This window comes from Podarcis tiliguerta (genome assembly GCF_965153285.1).
Source record: "Podarcis tiliguerta genome assembly, chromosome: 13".
Classification (NCBI taxonomy): Eukaryota; Metazoa; Chordata; class Lepidosauria; order Squamata; family Lacertidae; genus Podarcis; species Podarcis tiliguerta.
Window position 1 is genome coordinate 27476392 of NC_139546.1, and position 25786 is coordinate 27502177.

General features: G+C 42.1%; 1 protein-coding gene across 6 annotated transcripts in view; it reads left to right on the plus strand.

Moving 5' to 3' along the window:
- The window catches only part of TRIM28 (tripartite motif containing 28), a 36341-nt gene that overhangs the window by 1354 nt on the left and 9201 nt on the right, over positions 1-25786 (plus strand). For 4 of the 6 annotated variants that reach the window (XM_083411079.1, XM_083411077.1, XM_083411078.1 and 1 more), the window contains exons 2-9: positions 19484-19596; positions 19760-19892; positions 20632-20767; positions 21521-21637; positions 21839-21953; positions 22392-22538; positions 24116-24230; positions 25396-25526. In XM_083411079.1, coding sequence (XP_083267205.1) covers positions 19484-19596; positions 19760-19892; positions 20632-20767; positions 21521-21637; positions 21839-21953; positions 22392-22538; positions 24116-24230; positions 25396-25526 — 1007 coding nt within the window. Of the gene's footprint in view, positions 1-144; positions 460-19483; positions 19597-19759; positions 19893-20631; positions 20768-21520; positions 21638-21838; positions 21954-22391; positions 22539-24115; positions 24231-25395; positions 25527-25786 lie in introns of those variants that run through there. The other 2 variants (XM_083411082.1, XM_083411080.1) reach the window with 2 other exon arrangements.

Below are 25786 nucleotides of genomic sequence, written 5' to 3' on the forward strand. Positions count from 1 at the left end.
GTGGAGGAAGGGACGTTGTGGAGAAGGAGGAGGATGCGTGTATGGCGGCGGCGGAGGTGCAGCGAGGGAGGCGTGGCCACGTGCATTCCGACGAGGGGGGCAGCGACGCGTATCGCGAGAAGTGCAGCTGCTGGTCTGCTTTTTTTTTGAGGTGGGGGGAAGCGACGGGTCCTTATCTCTCCCCTCCTCGCCATTCCCGCCTTTTCCAGGCCCGCCCTGGTTGCGTTGAGCATTCCCATAAGGAATTTCTGTCTCCTTATCCTCAAGGATTTGTGGGAGGGAGAGGAATGGAATTGTAACAGATGTTGGAAGCGTAACTTTTTGTTTTATGCATACAGTACTTAAGGTGCCTCGTTACAAGGGGGAAAGCTTGCGTGCTGTGGAGCGGACATGAATTCCCTGAGTTGAATATGGGGTACGCCCACAAAAAAACAGCATGTGAGACTTCAGTCAAAGTTGGTGAGAGAACATCTAGGAAAGCATGCATAGGAGGAGTACACTGCAATGGGGTCAGAAACATATCTAAATGGGTTAATTAAAAGCAGCATGTTTGCTGTTGATGTCCCTAAGAAGAGTGTTTGCACTCCAAAAGCTTGCTACTCAACACTGTTGAGCCAGTACTATATGGTCATTGTTCTAGAACATAATTCATGTGATAATTGTTTCCTCCACGTTAGTGAAAGTAAACCGAAGTTACATGCTATGTGCTTTTTCTTGACCCATGCTTATATTCCCAGTTCTTGATAGTATCTGCATACCCCAAGTATATTTAGGTCATTTCCCTCTAGCACTAAATGAAGGTGTCCAGGTATTTGTCATGGCTTCTCAGTTCCAAGCAGTCTTAAATGAAGTTGATTATTTTGATCCTTTCAGTTTAGTTTCAGGCCTGGATATTGGATTGGAAACAGCCTCAGTCACCTGGGAGGAGAAGGGGTGCTAGCTGTTAGTTTTCCTGGACCTATTCATACCACTGACTGTGGGGTATCCTTCCTGGTCATTTGTCTGAATTAGGCTGGGAGAGGCACTGTTTTACAATAGTTTTATGGTTTTTTTTTTTTAAATGTTATAAGCTTCTTTAGGCCTCCTTGTTCCAGAAAAGTGGCACGATTAAAAAAAAAAAAATTCTCTGGCATTGGACTTGGAGAACCTTTGAATCTGCTTTGGCCAATCTGGTCCCCTCCAGATGTTTTGGACTACATCTTGGGCTAGTGGAGGACATCAGATTAGCAAAGGCTTCTTTAAAGGCTTGTCTCTGGCCTTGAACTTCTTGGGATGGGGAATGTGTTTTGTTTCCCTCCATCTAACCTCATTCTGTAACATCAACATAGCCAAGTGTTTATGGTAAGCTGTTTGGTTTATTATTATTATTTGTTTCCTGTAAACTCTTCTTTTTAAAATACTTTTATTAGTTTCCAAGTACAATTCAATAATAGCCTCATTATAACAATACCAATTGTTCAAATATGTTTTTCTTTTCCCCAGTTGTTGCTGTTATCCATCATGCCTTGGGAGAAGCTGATATCCCATTGTTCCAGAAATTTCTCCCTTGCTCGGTCATTTTGCAACTTTAACAGCTGCAAAAATCACTGTGTCCCAATAAATAACCTGTTTTCACCATTTCCCCTCTCAGCCTGGGAAGAAGAGAGGTCTGTCGAACTGCAGATGACTCAGTAATGAACCCTATCAGTTCCTTGGCAAGTTCGCAGATTTCTTTCATCCTTCCTTTCTATACTGAAGATAAATGAGCATTTATACTTCCAATTAAATTCCAAGTCCTCTTAGTGTCATTTAGTTCACTCACTAAATAATAAAGGGGAAGGGCCAGCTCTAATTTTCCATCAAAAACCTTTGCAAAATAGAGCTTTCCCCCCTTTTATTAACTCACAAAGTTCAGTTTAATGTTATATTCCATATCTCACGTGTACAAATATAATTTGAACTAAACATTCAGAGGAAGGTTGCCAAATCATAAATGTAGAGAAGAAAACTTTAAATAAACCATAGGCTCCCCTCCCCCCACACCGTCTTTTGCACCAAATGAAGTTTTATGTCAAATTCAAATCTTAAAGTCCTTGCAGTTGTTTCCGTTCCAGAGTTTGTGATCTCACTTCTAGCATGTGCCTGTACTTCAGTCCAATTAAACACTAATTAACAGGAGAACCTCTGCTTCATAATGGCGGTTTTGGAGGGGTTTGTTTTGCACTCGGCTGCTTGGTCTGTCAGGCAGCCTATGCATTCTACTCCTACCTACTTCCACTTCTTCCGGTGCAAAGAGGAGGGCTTCTGGAAGAGATCGGGGTTTCTTTGAATTGTGATGTGGACAAGATGATGTAGGAATTTGTGGTGAAATAAGCCTAAAATGTGCCCCAGTACCTTCCTTCAGGGATCCTACTGCTTGTGAAGATGTGTGCTTCTTGATTCCACAGGAGTTCCACCTGCAAGCTGAACAAGCAAATTAAGATAATGTTAAAGTTTATTAAGTTATGATTACTGCATACAAAAGAATAAACAATATATGCAAAGTTACTGGTTTTTATATGTAATGAACTTTTAGGACAGGTGATTTCCGATAGTGTCTTGGCCCAAATCCAGGTTCACATATGGGTTCAGTTCTTTGTCTTTTCTTCATCTGCCGAAAGCTCTGCCCAATAAATCTGTTCAGATATGAGAGTGCCTTTTCTTAGTTTTCTTAAATCAAGTCTTCCTGTGGTGGTAACTTCTGCCCTATTCATTTCTTTGAAAAGAAAACAATGTCTCTCCCCCTCCTTGGTTCTGTTTTCTTAGACATTTTTCAGACTGCGATGCTAAAAACCTCTTATTTTTCTGCATCAGCTCTTTATTTAATGGTTTGGCCTAAGCATACTTTTAAGTATGTGCCAAGGGGTGTCTAAGCTATTTATTTGATTTCAAACTGCTTTTAGCTATGATTTTGCCTAGCCCTTAGAGTAACCCTCAGTTTATCCAAAGTTTTCCTTAAGTTTGATCGGCCTTGTTATGTGAGTATGTACATCTTATTCTGGTGCTGGAATAAGACAAATAATGGAACCTATCTGCTTTGTTTTTTCGCCTTCTCCAGGAGTGAGGAGGATTCCTCTGCCCAGATGTCCTCTGGTGGGAACATGGGAGTGGGCTGGAGCCTTGTCTGCTTACACAAGGGAAGCACCCCCCCCTTAAGCAAACAAACCTCCCTCTGAGAAATCTCAGCCTTTCTTCCAAGTCCTCTGATAGTTCTGGAGGAAAAATGCAAAGACTTCTCTTACTCACAGAACACTGGGTAACTTGCTTTGCCTCTTTCTTAGATCCCTCTGGCAAACAAGAGAAACCAGAGTGAGAAGTGAGATCTCTCGGGACACTTTGGTCAAGGAAAAGAAACATCTAGAGGTTTCTAGCAAACTCTGAGCAAACAAAGATTTATTATTCTGGCACATTTTTATTTTGCCATCCTATCACTGGTGCACAGCGGCAGCCAGACAAGCTTTCTTAGTGGTGGCCCTCCCTGTTGTGCATGCAAATACACGTGAGCAACTTTAGGGATTTCATTCCTTCAGGGCACATCTTGGAGTAGAAAAGGAAGAATTCAAATCCCCCAAAACCATAAACAACGGTGCAGTAATTTTGATGCTGGGCTTAATGGTCTTAAGGAGTCCTTCACTCATTAGTCAAGTGTATTACTTCATTCACTCTAAAATGTTGTGATAGGAATTTTATGGTATTAGATATGTGGTAATATTCATAACTGCACATATATAAATCAACACAGGAAGACCAACCTGGAACCATTTTGATTCCTAAACTGACCAAATCCTTTCTCTGTGGAAAAGCCTCCCCATTGTCTTCTTTCCTCACAAGATATGTCTGTTTGAATAAGGTGTGACCTGGCCCAGGAAATAAGTATTTTAGCACTACAAAAGAATGGTCAGGCACCCCAGACAATCCAATCAAGTAACTTGCTAGACAGGAGATAGTAGAGGTGAGAGGAGAAAAACAACATTTAAATTCCTGTGATGTATGCATGTACCTGAGGGGTGGTCTTAGGTTACACCCCTTCTGTGATGTATGCATAATGTTTCTGGGGGTGGTCCTGATCTAGAGAATGGGATTTTCAAAAGTCTTTATAAGCTCTGGCACAGCAATTCTGGGGGGTCCTCTTCCTCTCCTGCGTGTGAGGGGAGTACCCTGTTGCAACAGATCAATAAAGATCAAGCTTACTAGCTGCTTTGCTTCTCAATATTCTCTGGTTGGCCTCTGTTATTTTCTCCTACCAATAGGGAACCTATGTAAGGACTCTATATGGGCTCTTGGATACCCCATAAGGGAAAAGGGCATATTTTTATTTACAACAGATGGCGACCACGCACGAAGGGACTTTTGGTTACCCGGATTCTGGAAGCGAGGAAGGAATGGTTATCCAGCGCGCACCAGGCAGTTTGCCAGGAGGAATAACCAGTCCTCCATCGATCCCAGGGTCTGGAAATAACTGGAGGTTCAGCGGGGCTAACCAGAGGAAGCAACGCCTGATCAGGCCGGCCTTAAACAACCAGTCAAGAGATCCCAGGATCACCAGGACAGCGCTTGCGAAGTGAGTATGAGTAGGAAAAATGGGTAGTAGGGTGGGATTCTGCAAACCACAGCAAACCTATACTTCTCAAATCCTTACTTCTTTCCTCACTTTAACTCTTGAAAAAATTGCCTTCTCCTTTCTGTCCTCTTTCTGTTCTCAACACCAGCCCTAGCCCTTCGGAGTTTGCCCAGGCACAAGGTTGTGTGTGATTTCTTCCACTTAATTCTACATGCCAACCTATTCCTTCGGAGTTTTGCCCAGAAAGGTTGTGCAATTTCTTCTGCACTGAAAAACTATAATTCCCAGCGCAGCCGCACCTCTGCCATGGCGATCTTTGTTAGAAATGACCTGTGAACAGAGAACGCAAGGGCGCTGAATTCCTTTCCATCTTTTCATATTCCAGTGTCTCAATCTGGCATTGCAAGTGTGCAAGCGTTCAGTAGGGACTCTGAGTTAGATTGTAAGAGGCAGGGAGGTTGCTGTGGGTTGTAGAATAGAGATTAAGTGAGGTATCCCCAGGGTTTTTTTTCCTTTCGGAGATTTGTCCAGCCCCAGGTTTTTTTTCCTTTCGGAGATTTGTCCAGCCCCAGGTTTTTTTTTTCCCTTTCGGAGATTTGTCCAGCCCCAGGTTTTTTTATGCCCAGGTTTTTTTCCCCTCGGAGAATTGTCCATGTATCCCCAGGTTTTAACGTATCCCCAGGATCCCCAGGCTTTTCCCCCTCGGAGCTTTGTCCAGTTTTCGGAGTTTTGCCCAGGTCCAAACCCCTTTTAATTGAGAATGGGTGCACCCTTGTCAAAAGAAAAATAGTCCTCAGACCCCTGGCGTGAAAGAAGCCCAATTGGTGCTTACTTCCCGCCTGGACTCTGACAGTCCCCTTCAATTTGTGTTTAAGAAACGTTTTTCCTGTGTTTAAATTGTACTTAGGTAACATCCAGCAGCTGCTTATCTTACATGTGCCATCTAAAATAAAAATGCAAGCTTGCTCCAAAATTTTAAATCTAAGAAAGCCATGTTGGGCCCTATCAATCTTAAACAAGACAACATGGAGAATGAAGTGTGCAAATGTTTGTTATTTGAGAGAGGCGCTAAAAGAGAGTTTTCCTCCCAAGTGGTAAAATCCTGTATATGTGCTACTTGTGTTCTGAAAGGAGGATTACCCCACCTCCTTCCTCTAGTTTAAGTGAGGAGGGTGATTTTAAGTCTAATGGTAAATGGTGTTTTGTTGTAACTTTTGAGTTTGCGAGTACACCTGTGTTCCAGTCTATTTTGGAATGTGAAGTTAACCTAATGTTTCTGCTGCAAAAGCCTAGTTGAGCACAATTGCTCTCAAGCTAAAATGCAGTGTATGTATTTGATTTAGCATATTCCTATGAAAGTATGGTGTTCCTTCTAAGAAAAATATCTGAGTCCAGTTTTAACTTTGATTTGGTTGGACAGAAGAGTTATTGTAAGGCTCCTGATATCAGTCTCTATAAGACTGGCCTCTTTTCTTAGAAAATGCCCCCCCCCCTTGTTTCATTCTGTCGCTTTCAGGTTTTTTTTCTTCTTACTTCTGTGCCAGGTAAATTTACTCCCGAGTAAGCTTCCTTTAAAGGAAACTGCAAGGGGGGGGGGGCATAGATTAGGCTTACTATTCCTCTGCAAGTTTAGGAAAAATTGTTCACTTCTGTATTCCTTTTAAATCAAATCTATGGCTGTTTTAACTATGCTTTATAAGAGACCCCCTTCCTATCTTAGGAAAATGTTCACTTCAATCTTACTTTAAAGATCATTTTTCTAGGAACTTGCACTCTTTAGTCTAAGGAAGCAAACTCACTCAAACTATCTCAAGATCTGCTAAAAGGGTTCTGTATAAAGTTGGGTACTTTTATTTTCCTCTTCCTTGGTACATGATAGGAGCATGGCTTGTGGTCTCTTCAAACAGTTGTGTCTGTGTACATAAGTATGTGTGTGTCTCTTTGGTAGTACAAATCTTGCTATGAACCCTGTATTTTGGGGTTGGACTAGATGACCCCAGGGTCCCTTTCAAGTTTCCCAATTTGTGGCTGTGTGGAGGGCCATGTATTTTGGGGTTGGACTAGATGACCCCAGGGTCCCTTTCAACTTTTCCAATTTGTGGCTGTGTGGAGGGCCATGTATTTTGGGGTTGGACTAGATGACCCCAGGGTCCCTTTCAACTTTTCCAATTTGTGGCTGTGTGGAGGGCCATGTATTTTGGGGTTGGACTAGATGACCCCAGGGTCCCTTTCAACTTTTCCAATTTGTGGCTGTGTGGAGGGCCATGTGTCTGCAAGCATGTGATGAGTTGAAATTCAGCCCAACTTTGCTCTTTGTTTTTTAAAAATTTAGAGTTGAAAGCCGTGATGTTTTGAAGCAGAACTGGTGAGGTCAGGCATTTAAGTGATTACAGTGTTAATCATTTTGTCTATTATTTACAAAAATCAAACTTAAAAGTCTATTCAAAGTTTAAGCACATAAAAAAATCATATAGTATAAAGTTGAGTAGCCTTCACCATCCTGTAAATAAAGGGCAGGAAAAATTTTGTCTGCAAATGGTAAGGCTGAAAATGACTGAGAATGTTAAAAATCTTATGATTTCTGACTCTCTGGCCATTTTTTCCCATATATAAGGGCGTGGCATTGTTCTGCGAATGGCCAGAGGGATATTAGCCCTTTCCTGTACATAAAGGAAGCAGCCATTTTGCTTGGGCTGATATTGCTAGCTTTGGTGAATACTTGAATTGCTGAGTTTCTCTTTTTTGTTTTAAAATCTAACCCTATTTTTAAAATCTACTCCTTACCCTTCCCTTCCTTTATTCAAATGGTAATTTAGCCAAAAGATGCAACAATTCCAATAGTAGAAAAGGTTTGCTGAGACATGAACTCTGCACATGCACAGGGGCTAGATCAGTTTTTTTAAAAAAAAAAAAGAGAGAGAGAGAGAGAGAGAGAGAGAGAGGAAGGAAGGAAGGAGGGGGGAGAGGAGGTTTGGAGAGAAAACTTGGAACCATTGAGGGAAATCACCCTTAATGTGTCTTTTGCTCCAAGGGCTACTTAAGACAAAAGGGTTAAGTACTGGACCATCAAAAGTCAAGAGGTTGCCAAGTTTCAAATCTTTACATGCCAAATTCTTTTCACAGGTAAATATCAAAGCACTCCTACTGTGAGTTCCTCTGCCTCCCCAATGGAATTTAAATTTTGTAACAGTTTTTTGTTGTTGTTGGTGTTGTTGGTGTTTTTTTTGTTTTTGTGTGTGTATGCCTATACATTTTAGGAACAGCATTTCCTGACAGACCTCTCACATGAAATAATTTTCCCTTTTAACAGGATATGTGAACCCCACTAACAAAGTGTTTGTCCCTTCCTTTTCTCCCACAGCACAAATGATAATGAGGGGATGCAAACGGTGATTTAAATACTCTATAAAAAGTAATTGCATTTGTATTTTTGTTTTTCTTCCCTTAAAGCCAAACAGTCACTTACTTTCTGTTGTGAAACAAGTCTGAATCCCTGCTGTATTAGTGACTTCCATCTCTTTGTGGCTTTTCAGGTTACAAATAATCTGTTTTTCATTTATTAATCAGTTTCTCATTGGGTTGTTAGAATGCCAAAACAGGTTACTTCAGGTTACTTCAGGTTTTTTTTTTTTTGGTTTTTTTTTAATTGTCCTTATTAGCATTTATTTGTTTTTGGTTCCTCATAGGTCATTGTGTGTGTGTGTGTGTGTGTGTGTGTGTGTGTCTGTTACTTTTGGGACATGTCCATTACATGTTGAAAGTCATTTTCATCAAGTTCTACTTATCAGATCAAGTTCTACTTATCAGATAGCACATGCTGAATTTTAAGCCTTTCTCCATTGTTTTCCTTTTTTCCAGTCCAGTAGTAATCTGTGTGGTTTTGATAATATCTTTGTATTATTTAATAATAATTCTTTTCTGAATCTGATGTCTTTGTGTCAAGTCCGTTTTCATCTGAATGGTAATCTAATTTTTTGCTTTTTTATTTTTTAACCTTTGTTGTATTTTTACAGTTCTCTTTCTATGCATGTGGAGTAATTTTTTATTTAATAATATGAAAAAAAAAACTAAGTGAATGAAAACAAACAAACTTAACAGATAATAACAGTAATTATATGGAAATGTGATAATAATATTAAAATGAGTAAAATGCTTAACATGCTAAGATTTTATTATTTGCAGCTAATAAGGAGATTTTCTTGGGGAGGGGCTTTTGCCCCTTCTTTTTCTAACTCTGTCTTTTAAGTCCCAAAAAAACCCTGCCCCTTACAGGATGTCACTTCTACAGATGTGCAATGATGACAAAAGCAGCAACAACCCCTCAACTCAGTTCTTCATCACAAGACCTGCAACAACAGACACCAGAGTTTTCAAAAATGCCCACAGCTATCTCTTTAAAAGGATATAGACTGAGGGGGGAGTGAGGGGGGGGAGTTGAATTCCAAGGACATTTTCTCACTTTTGAACCTGAATACTGTGCTCCAGGATTGAGATCACAATTGTCTCAAGATATGCAACTGATATTCAATTAGTTTGTTTTGTATTATGTGTTATTATGTAGGATAATTAGTTTGTTTTGTATTATGTGTTATTATATAGGAATGTTGAAATGTGCTTTAACAGTGTGATTTCCACAAAGGGGGGGGGGTACTTTTTGTGTGTAATTGTTTTTATGTTTAATGTCTTATTGCTTACACACCAATGGAGAATTCTCATGCATTTTATACTTTCTAATAGCTCACGCTATTGTGTAGTCCAATGTTTAGATCAATTTATAACCACATTTCATAGTGCCACCTGGCACTCTGCCAACCTTCCCTACCCATTTTAAAAAATGTGCTAAAACTCCCTTTACCAAGGAGAAGCTTCTAAGATACATGAAGGTGGATATGCTTTGGTTTAGCAAGAATGATCCCTTATAGAGTTAAATTGACTTATTTGGAAACGTGCCCTTTTTTTAAAGAATGGTTTTCTTTTAACAGATTGGTTTGAAAAGTTGAGAACCATGGGGCAAGATAAATTATAATTGGACTCAGTTTGAATTGGGCAAGTGTATCCAGGCTGCAACCAGCTTTTTGGTCCTTTAAGTGCAAGTGAGCAACTTCCCATGAATGCAAGACCAGAGCCTGCAATAATTAAACCCCACTGAAAGCCAAGGTAAAGACGTCTCTCTCATGCGATGTCCAAAACTTGTGGCAGCTAGGGTGAATGACAGGCGACAAGGTTAAATGAAAGCCCCGAGAGGATTCAACAGGATGTGTTGCTGTAGGACTATGCCGGCGTGGGACCACAGAACAGCTAGCTTGACACCTGAGAAACACACAAAAATGGCGAAGGACAAAACACCAACTGCATTTTTCAGTCAGTAGTGGACCTTCCTGCTAAATGTAAAGCATAGCCACTATTGAGAAAACATTTCTCCCAAGAGCTAGAATGCCACAAGTACTTTAGTAACAAAATGCAACATATGTTATTTTTATATGATATATTTACAGAAAAGGCATCCATTTACAATATATGATGTTATTTGTGGGGCAAAAATTTTTAAGAAAAATTCTAGCCCCAGAGGGGGGAAATGTGATAGGAATTTTATGGTATTAGATATGTGGTAATATTCATAACTGCACATATATAAATCAACACAGGAAGACCAACCTGGAACCATTTTGATTCCTAAACTGACCAAATCCTTTCTCTGTGGAAAAGCCTCCCCATTGTCTTCTTTCCTCACAAGATATGTCTGTTTGAATAAGGTGTGACCTGGCCCAGGAAATAAGTATTTTAGCACTACAAAAGAATGGTCAGGCACCCCAGACAATCCAATCAAGTAACTTGCTAGACAGGAGATAGTAGAGGTGAGAGGAGAAAAACAACATTTAAATTCCTGTGATGTATGCATGTACCTGAGGGGTGGTCTTAGGTTACACCCCTTCTGTGATGTATGCATAATGTTTCTGGGGGTGGTCCTGATCTAGAGAATGGGATTTTCAAAAGTCTTTATAAGCTCTGGCACAGCAATTCTGGGGGGTCCTCTTCCTCTCCTGCGTGTGAGGGGAGTACCCTGTTGCAACAGATCAATAAAGATCAAGCTTACTAGCTGCTTTGCTTCTCAATATTCTCTGGTTGGCCTCTGTTATTTTCTCCTACCAATAGGGAACCTATGTAAGGACTCTATATGGGCTCTTGGATACCCCATAAGGGAAAAGGGCATATTTTTATTTACAACAATGTGGTAAGCTAGCTCAGATGCATTTGGGAGTGGGACCCACCTTCCGCCCCAGAGTCCTTTCCTGACAGCAATGCTAATCCACAACACATTTTAATACGTCATATACTTTTTTGGGAGGGGGCAGACTTTCAAAGCAGCAGCTGGATACTCCTAGGAAACTAGGCAATTGAAAATAATTTTACCTTGAGTGCTCTTCTCTTTCTTGACTTGAAATGCAGCTTATCTAAATGAAGAGTGGGGGAAGTTAATTGATTTCTGTCTTTTACTGATTAACAAAAGGAAGGGTTTGATCTGCCTTTGTTATGATCCTTCTGCCACCAGTGCAGCTTCAGTGAAGATGGAACTGAATTTAATTCTTGAGTAGAATGTTTGCCAAGTTGGCATTGAATTGTGAAAGCAGAAACCACCAGTTACTCCCCCTGATAAGATTCTGCAGCAGTCTGGGAGCTAGACCTCTTTTCTTCTCTCCCACATAGTTACACACTCCCCCCGCCAAAAGAAACCAGCTATTCAATTGCAATTGGTGAAAAATGGTGGGGAAACCTTAGCAAAAGTTAGCATTTTAACTGGTTTACCTTTGGTCTTTATACATTTGTGATCTCTATGCTTATGTTTTCTCTCTCCACATGTGTTTACAAACCTGGCAAACTGGGATAGCATTGCATACATCTAGTCCCTGAAAGCTTTTGGCATAATAAATTTGATAGTCTTTCAAGTACTACAAGTCCTTAGTTTTCTTTTTGCTACAAGAGACTAAAACAGCTACTCCAAAAGCTAGAATGGTATTAGTTTCCTGCTGCTTAGTCAAAAGAAGACAAACAGCAATTTTCATCTTTGTTTATGAGAGTAAATAACAGTGCTTTCTCTAAATAGGGGCCTGTTTACGTTGTGTGTTGTTAAAATTTGTATGTGGCACTGTTTTCTGATTAAGGAAGGAGAGTATATTAATACTGCTCTGTTTACTATAGAATTGGTAGTCCTTTTAAAGATGGAGAATTCTTAATTTTGTATCTATCCAGGATTCAAATAGTTCAGATGTCTTGTATGGGAGCATAACTTTACTGTTTGCGCCTAAATACCACACTCATGTTAACAGCTGTGTGCTTCATTACCTAAATGTTTTTTGGCTTGTATTTGAATCAGCTGTGACTGAAACCCTTTCAGCTTGCTTTGGGAGCTATTGAAAAACTGGTTATTTGGAGAAATGGAGCCAGAGAACTTCCAAATCCAATGCTCCCCATTGGGAAACGATGCTTCTGAGTGTAGTTGGGAGCATCATTCCCACACTAGCAATATTTTTACCCTTTTGGTTAACACTCTTCCTGTAGGTTTCTCATTCCTCTGGAACAGATTTGTGGGGAAATTGGCTGGGAAGGCCAGACAGCTATTGGAGAAACAGCTACATTTTGAATTGACCGGAATTCAGAGGTGTCTAGTTCAAAATAGGCTTTTCAAACTGGGGGGACTCAATTTTTGCACCCCCTGTCCCCAGTATAAGAAAGCCAAGGTTAGAGTGGTCTGTATAATATTGTTACAGAATGATGGGAGTTGTAGTTAAGAACACCTGGGACCCAAGGTCAAGAAAGGTGAGCTGGAGGAATGCAAGTGATCAGCAGGGTCAAATGACTGCTAATCTCAGAAGAATGGAATCTGTTGCAGAGGAGTTAAGTTAATGAATGAGACATTAATTAAAAGTTAATTATAAGAATGCTGTCTTCTCATACAATGAGCAGTCGTGGAGACTCTTCATGTGCGCTCATCACAATAAGGGTCTAGCTTCATTTAAAAGCCTGCATCTGGCTTTCCTTTGGTGACACCAGGCAAACGGATTCCTAATCTTAAAAAAAAATCATACTGTGATTTTAGTTCTAAATGGTTTTGTCTTCACATAAATGTGTGTTTCCCCACCCTTAGATTACAGCTAATAACTACAGAAAGGTTATTTCTGCATTGCTGCCAATGTAGTAGGATGGTTACAGCACTGGAGTGGGAAGACTTGGGCTCAAATCTCTCTACCTGCCCATGAAGATGATTGAGGGACCTTGAGATGGATATATAGACAGCATTTTAAAAAGTAGAGACATCACCTTGCCAACAAAGGTCCGTATAGTAAAAGCTATGGTTTTCCCAGTAGTGATGTATGGAAGTGGGAGCTGGACCATAAAGAAGGCTGATCGCCGAAGAATTGACGCTTTTGAATTATGGTGCTGGAGGAGACTCTTGAGAGTCCCATGGACTGCAAGAAGATCAAACACATCCATTCTTAAGGAAATCAGCCCTGAGTGCTCACTGGAAGGACAGATCGCGAAGCTGAGGCTCCAATACTTTGGCCACCTCATGAGAAGAGAAGACTCACTGGAAAAGACCCTGATGTTGGGAAAGATGGAGGGCACAAGGAGAAGGGGACGACAGTGGACGAGATGGTTAGACAGTGTTCTCGAAGCTACAAACATGAATCTGACCAAACTGCGGGTGGCAGTGGAAGACAGGAGTGCCTGGCGTGCTCTGGTCCATGGGGTCACGAAGAGTCGGACACGACTGAACGACTAAACAACAACAAACCTCTCCTACTAAAATGAGAGGTTGGCACACACGTACAATAGCATGAGCTTCTTGGAGTAAGATGGGATAAAAATGTAATTTAAGTGAAGCTTTTAAAAGGTACTTTAAAAGGTCTCCGACAGATAGGTTACAAACTTGGCTTTCATCTCTCAGAAATGGGGAGAAGCCATTGCCTCTTCATCCCAGAATCCTTGGTGGATAACCTGATATGCTGAACACCTGGGAGGGATTTGCTTATCCTGCAATCTTCATCTTGGAAATTAGCCTACAAGCTGACCTCACGGCTACAATAGGCCGTTTAATTTTTGTACCTGACACCCTTGTGCAAATTAATTGAAACAAAGTATGTTTTCTATCCTACTCGTAATCCTGTACTCAAAACAAACACGAAAAGTCAGTTTGATCATTTTTTATGTTTTAATGATGCAGTCATTACGTCAGCAGCTACTGTATTGCATCAGGCTGTAGAATTCTGTCCTACCACTGTAGTGTATGATGCAATCATTACGTCAGCAGCTACAGTATTTCAGCTTTTAGAAACCTGACCAGATGCGATTTGACCGCTGTTCGAGATGGATGTGACACCTCGGAAACGTACAAAGATCATAACTCTGCACGAACACACAGCTAAGACGTATCGAGAGATTGCTTCAGTAGTTGGTGTGAGTTTAGCAACTGTCAGCCGTGTCATCAAGTTGAAGCAGGAAACCGGATCGGTTTCTCCTAAACGTAAAGGAAAGTGTGGTCGTAAGAAGAAAACAACTCCTAGAGATGATGCTTACTTGCTTCGACAAAGCAGCAAGGATCCCCGCAAGACGAGTGATGCATTGAATACGGATTTGAAGGAGAAAGGAATTCAAATCAGTTCCTCTACAGTTCGCAGGCGCCTTATTGCGGTCAAACAAAAAGCCGGAAGACCAGTCAATAAACAGCTTTTTACAAAAAAAAAAAAAATGAAAGAAAAGCGGTATAAACGGGCAAAAAAGTACAATGAATGGATGAAAGACCAGTGGAGAAAAGTCCTCTTCACCGGCGAAAGCCATTTCTTTGTACAGGGTCGGCGAAGTCCGCATGTTCGAAGGTCACAGGGAGAGAAGCTTCATGATTGCCACATTGGACCGAGCCCCCTGTCACACATCGAAAGTGGTGAAGAAATTCACAGCAGAGTAGCAAATACAGGTGCTTGATTGGCCAGGGAATTCCCCGGATGTAAATCCTACTTAAATTCATTGTTTGTTTCAATTAATTTGCACAAGGGTATATATCACTTGTTTCTTCCCAGCTCCTGCTTTGTGTAATATCTTGCCAAGTTCCAGGCAACTCTAGCATTCTGTAGTTTTGTGACATTTTGTAAAGTACTGGTCAGCTGCAGTTTGTAAACATTTCTGAACGTTCCCTAATGTGATAGTTCCATGAAAACAGGAAACAAGTTCATGGGGGGGATGGCTAGGCTAGAAATTTGAGTACTAATTTTTTTATTTGCAGGCTTCTGGGGTTTTGTTTTGTTTTTGCACGAGGCAACATTCAAAAGCAGTATCCCTCACCTACAACCTGAAGTGATAGTTTCTCTTCTGCCTCATTCTGCATGTTTCAGGCGCAGTAGAACATGCTTTCGGGGTTTGTAGTAAAAGTACCCTAAGTGGTCAGGACCGCACAAGATCACCAAGTCAACATTTAACTTTCTATTTACTCTTCATACTGCAGAAATGGAAGTATTTGTAAAATATTTTAATATCTTAAGTGCTTTAAGATCAACAAAGTTCTTGTGGCACCTTAATGCCGTAAGAATAGTTTATTACGACATTAAGTTTTCGTGGATTTCAGTTGACTTCATCAGACACATGGAGCGTTATCCATAGTTTCTGGTATATTCATATGGTTTGGAGTGGTAACTGGTGAGTTTAGAGGGGCATTAAATGCAGAAATTCACAAAACACTCTTTCAAATTGTATGTATAAAGCAGGATGTTTCAGACACATGGTGAAATGGACTGTAATCCATGAATGCTTGTGCCACTATGAGTTCATCAATCTTTAAGCTACCAAAAGGTGGTTCTTTCATTTTGCTGCAACAGTATGGCGCAGCTGTCCCCCAAGGAAAATGCTTTTAGGAAAGGAGTGCGGAACTTGGAGCCTTCCAAATGTTATATGGCTACAACTCCATCCCTGACTATTTGCTGAGGTTTACTGTGAGTTGCAGTTGTCCATTGGCTCCATTTAGCATCAGGAGAACGTTTAGTGGTGGTGGTCCAGAGATGATGGTGTAATTCTGCAACATCTTGTTGGGTAACAAGTTATGTAGAACTCTCTTCAAAAATGAAACAAGACTCTTGTGTATGTGCCTTTGTTCCCTGAGCTTTCTCTGTTTCTAAAGGAAATGCCAAGGTTTTCATGTGGGGGAGTTTCCTTATCACCCAGCCATTCTTTCTCCCTGTAGCTTAAGGGCAAGTTTGTGTTCCTTTAAGTGTGTGATTGATGACTCCCACCTCAACCCCATGAGTTTCCTGAGAAGTGAAGAGAAAGGAGATAAGGGCTTTCCATTAAGGATTGCTGACTCCTTGCTTTGTAAAGCAAATGAAGACAAGATGGGGGATTTAGCTGAAGATGAGGATATCTTTAGCCAGGGCTCCCATTTAGCTGGAGTAAATGATGTGCACAAAAGACTTGGAAATGGTGTTCACTAGCAAAACACAGAAACAGTTAAGTTGAAAAGCAGCCTAGAAGAGGTGTTTCCTTCTAGCAAAAATAAAAACCAAACCAAACCCCTTCTACTCAGTTAGAGAGGGCAATTTGACAAAACCCTGTGTCTTTATAAATGTGTGAACAACTTGTGCTTTAGAGAATTTATTTGGTTCTTTTTCAATTTGTGGTATATGGATGGTTATAACCAGCCATAGCAAAACAGAAGTACCAACCTTATTTGGCAGAATTTTGTGTACAAGACAGGGAAAAGGGGATAATCTACCAGTGGTGGGCTAAAATTGTATTTTAGCACACACCTTAAATAGCTTATTTTTTTGTGGGGTGGTTGTGGTGTTGAACATACCATTTGAACAAAATATTTTTTTTTGTCCTGCACTAGCTAATTGACTTACGTGCTATGTGAACACATGGTAGCACCACACAGAATTATAGTCCTGCTGTTGTCCCTTTGTGCATTTTCTGCTCTTTTTTCTCTCTTTTTTGGGCTTCCCCTCAAACTAAAATAGAGGGCTGCTTTGTCTACATTTCAGTAAATTAGTCCTTACTGCTTAAGAGCCTGAATTAACTTTCCTATTGCCGACTTCTAAGAATATAAAATAAAAGTGTAAGATTCGCTCAGCTCAGGAATACTTCCTGTGTTCCACATATTCAGAAAGCAGAATTGAAGCTCAATGTAAATACAGCCTTCTTGTTATCTCAGTGGAAGAATGATGTCATGCTTGGCCCAGGGCCATTGTTTCAAAGCGCTGTTTTTTGGTCTTGTAGTCTAGCCTTTAGAAATAACGGTGAAACAAAATTCATCGAGAGTACAGACTTGCATTTTTTTAAAAAATAATTGAAATGGAAAGATCCATCTCTGCTTACTATACCCATCAGCTGCCATGTACCATCATTTGTCCCCTTGAGGCTTTTGAACCCGACTACCCTTTTAGGAAGACCAGGAGGACAGTCTACCCTGGTGGGCAATGACATCTTCTGGGCCTTTTGTGACCCTGGCTGCTGTGATGGGAAGTGACCAGCCAGCAGATTGCAGCTAGGCCCCAGATGGCCCACTGTATCCAGTATAAGTCATACTCTGAGGAAGCTTATTGAAATGAATAGAAATAGCAAGCTTAGGTCTGGGCTGAGTGGGTTTTAGATACAATCCTATAAGTTCAGTCTCAAGGCTATGCTACAGCTACTTTTTAGAAAGGTTAGATCTAAAGCCTGTTTTTAAAGCTTTGAACAGCATGTTTCCATCAAAGCTGGTTGTTATAAAAACCTTGTAAACATTTAAGAATTTGTAGCCTGGCCTTGCTTGTCCTCTTCCCTTTCCAATACAGCTGTACCTTGGTTTTTGAACAACTTAGTTCTCAAACGTTTTGGCTCCTGAATGTTGCAAACCTGGAAGTGAGTGTTCAATCACTCTGGAAACCCACTCTGGCTGAAGAGTGGGTTATAAAATGCTATAAATTCAGGATGGGTTGGAGCACTAAATTAAAACAGATGCTTAACAGTGGTAGTCGGTAGGCCTTGTGATGGTAGCGAAGGAGCCTGACCTTTTCCACTTTAGGCTGTAGTCCTGGGAGCATCTCGGTGTGGATCACAAAACAGGCCAGTGCAGAGAGGCCTACTTTTGAGTAGGCATAGGCAGGATTGTGCTGTGAGATTTTGTGTTGCCATGGTGGCTAGGATCATTTGCAACATAGCACATTTAGGGCTGCTTTTGGTCCATCTCCACTAGGGATTGGTGCTCTTCTCCATCTCAGAAGTTTTGCCTTTAGTTTTTCTCCCCCTTTCCCCTCCATGTTTCCTCACCTCAGCTCTGTAGCCTCATGAATGCTTCCTCCCCTGTTCACATGGTGATTGCACAAATGCGCCTGCTGCTGATCTTTTGGTTTGCAGCAATAAAATTGATAAATGAGGCTTCCTTTTGTTTCCTCTTGGTGGGCGGCACTCAAGTGTTAGAAACTCAGGTATGTAAGCTAAACACAAAATGACACTTTAAAGCTTAGCTGCCAATTGTTGCCATTCTGGCTGTTACTTGGTTTTGTAAAGATGACAACATTGTGAATACTTCGATGGTGAAATAAGATGTGGTAAATGTACAAGTATTTATTGATTCTAAAATTTTTGCTTTAATGTTGGAATTGTGGTGTGAACTGCTCTGGAAATAACAAAAATCTACACAAATATGTTTCACATTTTTAAAAAATAAGTGCAAACTGGTGTACAGTGGTACCTCGGGTTACGAACTTAATTCGTTCTGGAGGTCTGTTCTTAATCCGAAACTGTTCTTAACCTGAGGCACGCTTTTGCTAATGGGGCATCCTGCTGCCGTCGGTGCGCGATTTCCGTTCTCATCCTGGGGCAAAGTTTGTAACCCGAGGTACTACTTCCAGGTTAGCAGAGTTTGTAACCCGAGGTGTTTGTAACCCGAGGTACCACTGTAGTTGGTTATAGGTTGTGGGGGAAACGTGGATTGTGAAATGGGCAGCTTTGGAATCTTAGGCTACACGGATCCTTGCACACATGTATGTGTGAAATACACGCACAGGGGAAATGAATGAAGGACTTGACTTGCTTATTGTACTAATAACTGGTTGCTTATAATTTGTATAATGTGGTCAGCGCTGTACAGAAAACATGACAGTCCCTGCCTACGATATTAGTCTAAAAGCATGAGATGAAAAGGAAAGTAGGATAGAGGGGCACCAGTTTTTAAAGTTTCTGAGTCGTTAATATGACCAGCCAGAATGGAAGCAGTTGACCTAATCTTTACATGTGAGCTGTTGGTGTGGCTCTTCCATTTCGTGCTCTGTAACCATTTGTAAAACAGGTGTATTTGGTTATATCTTTCTGATATAGAGGGAAATCAAGGCAGCAGAGAATTTGGGGTGTGTGTGTGTGTGTGTGAGAGAGAGAGAGAGAGAGAGAGAGCGCGCAAGCGAGTACCCCTCCCCCACTTTTCAGGTTGCAGTGATGGCTGCTGACCTGGCAAGGCAGATGAGTAATGGGAGAACAGTTCAGAAGCATTGACGTGCGTCTTATCATTGCTTCTCTCTTATCTGCAAACCCACCTTATCCTGAAATGGCTGCACAAATATGGCTAACAGGCTAGACAACCTAGAGGAGACTGGTTCTGCTAGGTGCTTCTGTGGGTCTTCCATTTTTATTTCTACAAGGCAGTTTACAAGCATATATCCTTTTGTTTAAAAAATGTAAAAATCATGATAAGCAGTACAAACTGCCCCCCGCAGATAGGCTTATAAGCAATACAAAATTTAGAATCTCCAAGGCAGAGACTTTTTCATCCAGCTGGAAAAGGCTGTTGAAACGAAACAAAAAATGTCTTAAATTGTTTCTAGAAAATACAGATAAGTGTGTTCCTGTGGGTCGTGCCTGAAGTTTCCGTTGTGCTTCTCTTTGCAGTGGTTGACTGCCCAGTCTGCAAGCACCAGTGTTACCTAAAGGACATAGTGGAGAACTACTTCCTGCGGGATGGTGCAACAGAGTCTTTTGGGGATGCCAGAGAAGCTAACCAGGTAATGGGGTCACCCCCCCCCCCAACAAGCACCTCATTCCAATGTGTCTTTGCTCAGTCTTTGGATGTTCCTTGGCTGTTTCTGGCTCTCCGATTGGGGTGGTTGGAGGAAAAAGACTCTGTTGTTCTTAATGGATAATTAACCATGTGCCTTTTCCCATCAGTGCTGCACCAGCTGTGAAGACAATGCCCCGGCCACCAGCTACTGTGTGGAGTGCCAAGAGCCCCTGTGCGAGACTTGCGTGGAGGCTCACCAGAGAGTGAAGTACACTAAGGAACACACTGTCCGGTCCACAGGTAAGTTGGCAGCATAGGGAGAAGGTCTTGTGGGCTGCAAATGTTCACTGTCATGGGCGTTTGGTGGAAACATCTGTCAGGCTTCAGGGAATCGGCTTCTTCCCTTCCTTGGCAGCAGATAAGCAGGAAAAAGGAAAAGGAGTCTTCTTACCAGTTAGAAACTTTTAATGATCACAGCGAGAGAACAAAGAATCCATTTCCTATGAATGGGGTGCTCCCAATTAAGAGTTCCACCCCATGACTTCCTAGTCACCCATGTCTCTACTGCATCTTGTAACCTGAGCTCACACCCTCTGTGCTTTCTGTTCTGCCACCTTCTGAGCTCTTACTGTTCTTGGCCTGAGCGGAGGATTGCTTTCCAGAGACAGTAAATCTGTTAACCCTCTCTCTCCCAGTTTTTCTTCTCCTAGCTGTTCCCCATCCAGTATTTCCCAGCTTCTCCCTTCTGAACTATGTCCCTCTGCAAACCACTGTCTTACTGCTCCTGGGAAGATTCTGGATCCTGATCAGGAGCCAGGGGGAGGCTCCCACTATTCCTCCTCCGTGCGGCCCTCCTCAGCACGGTCCCCGACAACATCCAAGGGAGTTGAGAGAACCATTACTTGTCTGAAACTAGTGCTGCTGGCCCTGGCATGGTGGGCGCAAATGCCATGGTTTCTCTCTCCCACCCACATAATGCTGCATCTGTTGAGGTGTGTGCCTTGCAAGGGTAAACAGGCTGTTCTCTGCTTCTTGCTAGGCTCTTCCAAATCCCAGGAGAGAGAGAAGACAGTGTATTGCTCCGTCCACAAGCATGAGCCACTGGTGCTGTTCTGCGACACTTGCGACACTCTCACCTGCCGGGACTGCCAGCTGAATGTGCACAAGGATCACCAGTAAGCATTCCTGCTGGCTATGTAGAAACATACCTGTCAATCCAGAATGATGCCTTCTGCTGCTGCCGCCTGAGACAAACTGTGGAGTTCATCAGCCGACGCCACCCTTCTCCAACCCAGTGTCCTGCAGATGTTTTGGACTGCCACTCAAATAAGCCATGTCTATTTGGTGCACTGCCTGGGGCTGATGGGGAGTTGGTAGCCCAGAAACATCTGAAGGGCACAAGGTTAGGGAAGGCTGTCTTGGCTGTAAGAATGCCGTTCCATGTCGACATGTGGAAGTTCCATCAAGAAAAATTGGCTGCTCCTATCTTGAGTTAGGCTTATTTATTCACCCCTTTCCTCCCCCTGCTTCTGCTAAATTGGTCTTGACAATAAGTGGGGAAAGCCAGTGCCATATAGGAGTTGACCCCCTTCCAACCTGAGATGTTAAGATGCAATAGGTTTTGATGGTTAATTGGAATATAGAAACGTATAATTGTAGAGGGTCATCCAGTCCAACTCTGTGCTATACAAGAATCTCAGTATGTTGTTTCACCACTACTATACCCTGCCTTTCCTCCCGTAGGGAGCACAGAAGGATTACTGTAAAAACAAACAACAATTCTAAAGCAGCTGAATGTTTCTCTTTTCTCTAAATCATTTTAAATAAATAAAAATAAAAATTGCAAGAGAAAATGCAAGCACAACTTTTATAATAGCTTTTAGAATCCCAGTACTGTCACCAAATGAAGGCTGTACCCTTCTCCGCAGGTACCAGTTCTTGGAGGATGCAGTCAAGAACCAACGCAAGATGCTGGCCTCATTGGTAAAGCGCCTGGGAGATAAGCATGCCAACCTCCAGAAGTCCACCAAGGAAGTGCGAACCTCGTAAGTGCCTAGTTTGCAGAAGACCCAATTCTTGGATGACCACAGTTAGCATCCATTAAGCTTTCAGGGTCGTCGTGTGGTTTTGGGTCACAGGCTTTTCAAAGGATTGTGGGAGAAAAAGCACTGGTAGCAGAATTGTACAGAACTTACTGTCTCTCTGGGGACCACAGCCTTAGGCTACCACCTGCTTTAAATCCACAGGATCCGGCAGGTGGCAGATGTGCAGAAGCGAGTGCAGGTGGATGTGAAGATGGCCATCCTGCAAATCATGAAGGAGCTCAACAAGCGGGGCAAGGTGCTGGTTAATGATGCGCAGGTGAGAGACTGAAACGACCGCTTCTGATTGCGAATGGGCATGGCATGGCGCGGTGGTTTTGGGGAAAGACGGGAGAGTTTGGGGTGGGGAAGAAAATTGCAAAAGAAAACTTGAATGCCACCAATCAAAGTAATCTTCACTTACTAGCTTGCAGTCATTTTTCATCTAATCAAGGAGGACCTACCATGCTTTTAAAAAAGCAGAACAAAATCTGACTCTGGGAAGAATTGCTCTTGAGGGGGTGGCCTTATTGCACAGGTCACCATCACTGCAAATATTCACAATAAGGGCCTTAGCCATAGTTTCCTCACATGTGGCGGCCAAAGCTTAACTTTGACTATGTCACTGCCAGTATTTAGTATAGTAAGACTAGATAAACCTAGTAGTGGCTATGATGATAATGAATCAAGTGTTCCCTTTTTTCCTTCCCCTTTACAGAAAGTCACCGAAGGGCAGCAGGAGAAACTGGAGAGACAACATTGGGCCATGACAAAGCTCCAGCGCCACCAGGAGCATATCCTACGCTTTGCAAATTGGGCCCTGGAGAGCGACAACAACACTGCCTTGCTGCTTTCGAAGAAGCTGGTGAGAGCTCTGGTGCTCCTTTCCCATATGCCCATGCAGGACTTGTTGAGAGCTTTCAAGCTGTTACTTGGCACTTCTCAAATGTTTGATATTTGCTTAATGTTTGAGGTTAATCCATTTTGGTTAAAGGAAAAGATGTATTAAAAAAACAATTCTCTGGGTGCCTAGATCCAGGTTTGGGACAAGTACTCTTTGGTGAGAGAACAACAGCAGAGATTTAAAATCTTAAAAGATGCAGCAAAGCAAAGCAAAGCATCGAATACAGCCTGTTAGAGCTTTAAAATAGCCCCTTCTAAGTTACTTCCAAAGTTCCCCACTTCCCTTAGCATAGTAAAAGATGATACATTTTGTAGTTAAAAACGGTATACAGTGGAACCTTGGAAGCAGAATGCCTTTGAATTCAAATATTTTGGCTCCCGAACGATCGAAAACCAGAAGTGATTGTTCCGGTTTTTGAACGGTTTTCAAAAGCCGAACTTCCACTCCTGCAGCCAATTGGAAGCCGCACCCAGAACAGATTAAATTCGAAAACCAAGGTTGACTGTAATTACAAACTCTTCAAAGGTCAGAGTCATGTGCTTTTCCACCCAGCTGTTAAACAGGCAGTGAAGCTTAGGTTCCATAGTGGTAAGTGTTTCTAATTTATTTGTACAGAAACACAAAGGTGGCTTTGTAAGAAAGCCACGTGGTTTGGGCCTGGAGCAACCAGCGCAGACCTCCTTCCTGGTAGGGCTCACATGGTGGAATGGTAGAACAAAGGCACGAAACCCTTCCTTCCAAGGTGAGGGGAAGTGACTTAGCTAAGCCAGGCAGGACAGCCCACTCCTATGATCTTAACGCCTTTAATGCATTAATTAAATTCAAGCTGGTTGGTTATATGAAGGTGGCTATCCCATTCAATCAGCTGGGATTAAGTTTTCTGTTTTACAATTTAAAATACTCTTACTGCATCCTTAAGATATCAATGACTTACCTTCTTCTCTTTCCATGGTTCATTTCACATATAAATCCCTGCATATTTTTTTAAAAAACCATACCATTCAGCATTCCATTACTGCATCCATCAAAACTTCTTTACCCTGTTGAATTTATCTTAATGCTGCCAGCGTTTTCAGCTGTACAGTTATTTCCCAAATAGTCAATAAATGTTTTCCAATCTTCTTTAAACATATGTTCTCCTTATTCTATATGTTAAGTCTGTGAGCTGTGCACAACACAACCCATGCTGTAATTTGAGCCCTTTTATACATAAAGTTAGGTACCTAAGCTGCTCAGTAACACTGATAAGGAAGTCTTATCACAAGGAGCTCTTTCCTCACTAATGGAATTGACCCATTAACTGCATTCTTTAACAAACCTGCCATGGTTCTCTGCGGTTTGCATTAAAATCTCTGCCCTTCTTGCCACACCATATGGGCATCCATTCTGGGTACCCAAAGGCAGTGCAGAAGGGTATTGACTGACCAGCTAGACTGTACTATATTGATGGTAGTGAATGAGTTTTTAATGGTTTCCCTTTGGTACAATTAAGCTTGCTTCTCTTTCCCTCACACACTCCCCACACCCTTCTGCTTCAGATTTACTTCCAGCTGCACAGGGCTCTCAAAATGATCGTCGATCCTGTGGAGCCCCATGGAGACATGAAATTCCAGTGGGACTTAAATGCTTGGACCAAGAGCGCAGAGACATTTGGTGAGAAACTGACTACTGGAATTATTTCATTTATTAATAAGATTGTAGTTCATGTTTTTGGACATACACTCCGCCCATGAAATCAATAAAATACAGCAGAGCAGGGCAACTCGCTGACCCCCCCCCCAGGTGTTGCACCCAGCAGTTGTAGCTAAGAACATCTGGAGTGAGCCATGTTTATTACCCTGCAGTATAACCCTCCAAACGTCTGTAAAAGCAATTAAGAACATGAAAAACTGGCTTTATTGTTACCATTTTTAAAGAACAGTGCTTCCCATTCAAGTAATTCATGCTTTTAAGAGACGGGATGGAGGCATTAGCATGGGATCCTGCTGTCCTATGCATACAGTGAAATCTATGATAATAAGTTCGGTTAAATAATTTTAGATCTCTATTTTACATTTCAAAACAGAGTCTTGGATTTTAATTATGGTAAGCAGTATACAATCAAGTAACTAAAATAAATACTAAACTTCTTTCCCATTTCAAGGAGGTGACTTGACTGGAAAAGAAAGTAACGCACCGGTTAATCCCCCCCCCCCCCGGCTTCCAGGGAACCAGATTTCTGAGACCCCAAACTCTTGGGTGTAGTCAGTCAGCACCCTTTTTGTGCATGGCTTCTCTGAACTGGGACTTCCTGAACTTAGAAGAACTTGCTTCTGTTGTCTGTCCTTCTTTTTAGCTACTCCATAGACTTCCTTCACACTGATGGTACAATGGTAATGCAGGGTGATGTGCAAGAAGGCCACAAAGGAAGGTGGGAAAACCATACAAAGCACAGTGCTGTCCCAAACGTCTTGCAGATATCTGTGTTTTCAAGATAAAAATCTACTAATGAAATGTGTCTCTGTCTGTCAGAGAGACAAGAGAACAGAAAATTCTTAAGTGCCTCTTTGGCATTCAATAGGTGGTAAGGTTTATGTGGCCTACTGTACAGTGCTGCCTACCAACCTGCCCAGGGATAACAACATCTGGATGTGGCTCTCTTGAGCTGTTCTGTGCCAGCTCTCCGGCTTCTTTGCCTGGATGCTTTGCTTGCCTGCATCACTGTTCCGGCCCTACCTCATTGTGACAATTTTTACATTCTTGCATCGAGACAAGTGTAACAAATGCCAGCCCTTGAGAGACATAACCTACCTTTTCTACCCCACCGTCCCTCCCCTAGGTCAGATAGTCTCGGAGCGGAGTGGCTTGCTGGCGACCCCTAATGCCCAGACTCCCCAACAGCGGGCCAATGCTACCTCTGCTGCATCTGGAGGAGTGGCAGTCAGGCAGGGCTCTGTTCCTCCTTCTCAGGTACCGGCTCTCCTTTGTACCAGTTCTGTCTCCCCGTGATTGCCTGTCTCTGTAGATCCAGCAACCCTTGGCTGGTTGGTCCACCTGCATCCTGGGAGTGCCTGTCTCAGTGGCGGGGAGGTGCATTTTATGCATGAAGCTGTCACAGTAACAACACACCATGCGTCATCAGTCGTGTGCCTTCTACAAGTAGATAGTACGTTGCTGCATGCCTTGGGCTAGCCTGCCGGGGCCCCCATAGTGGTCGATGGTCCATGAAA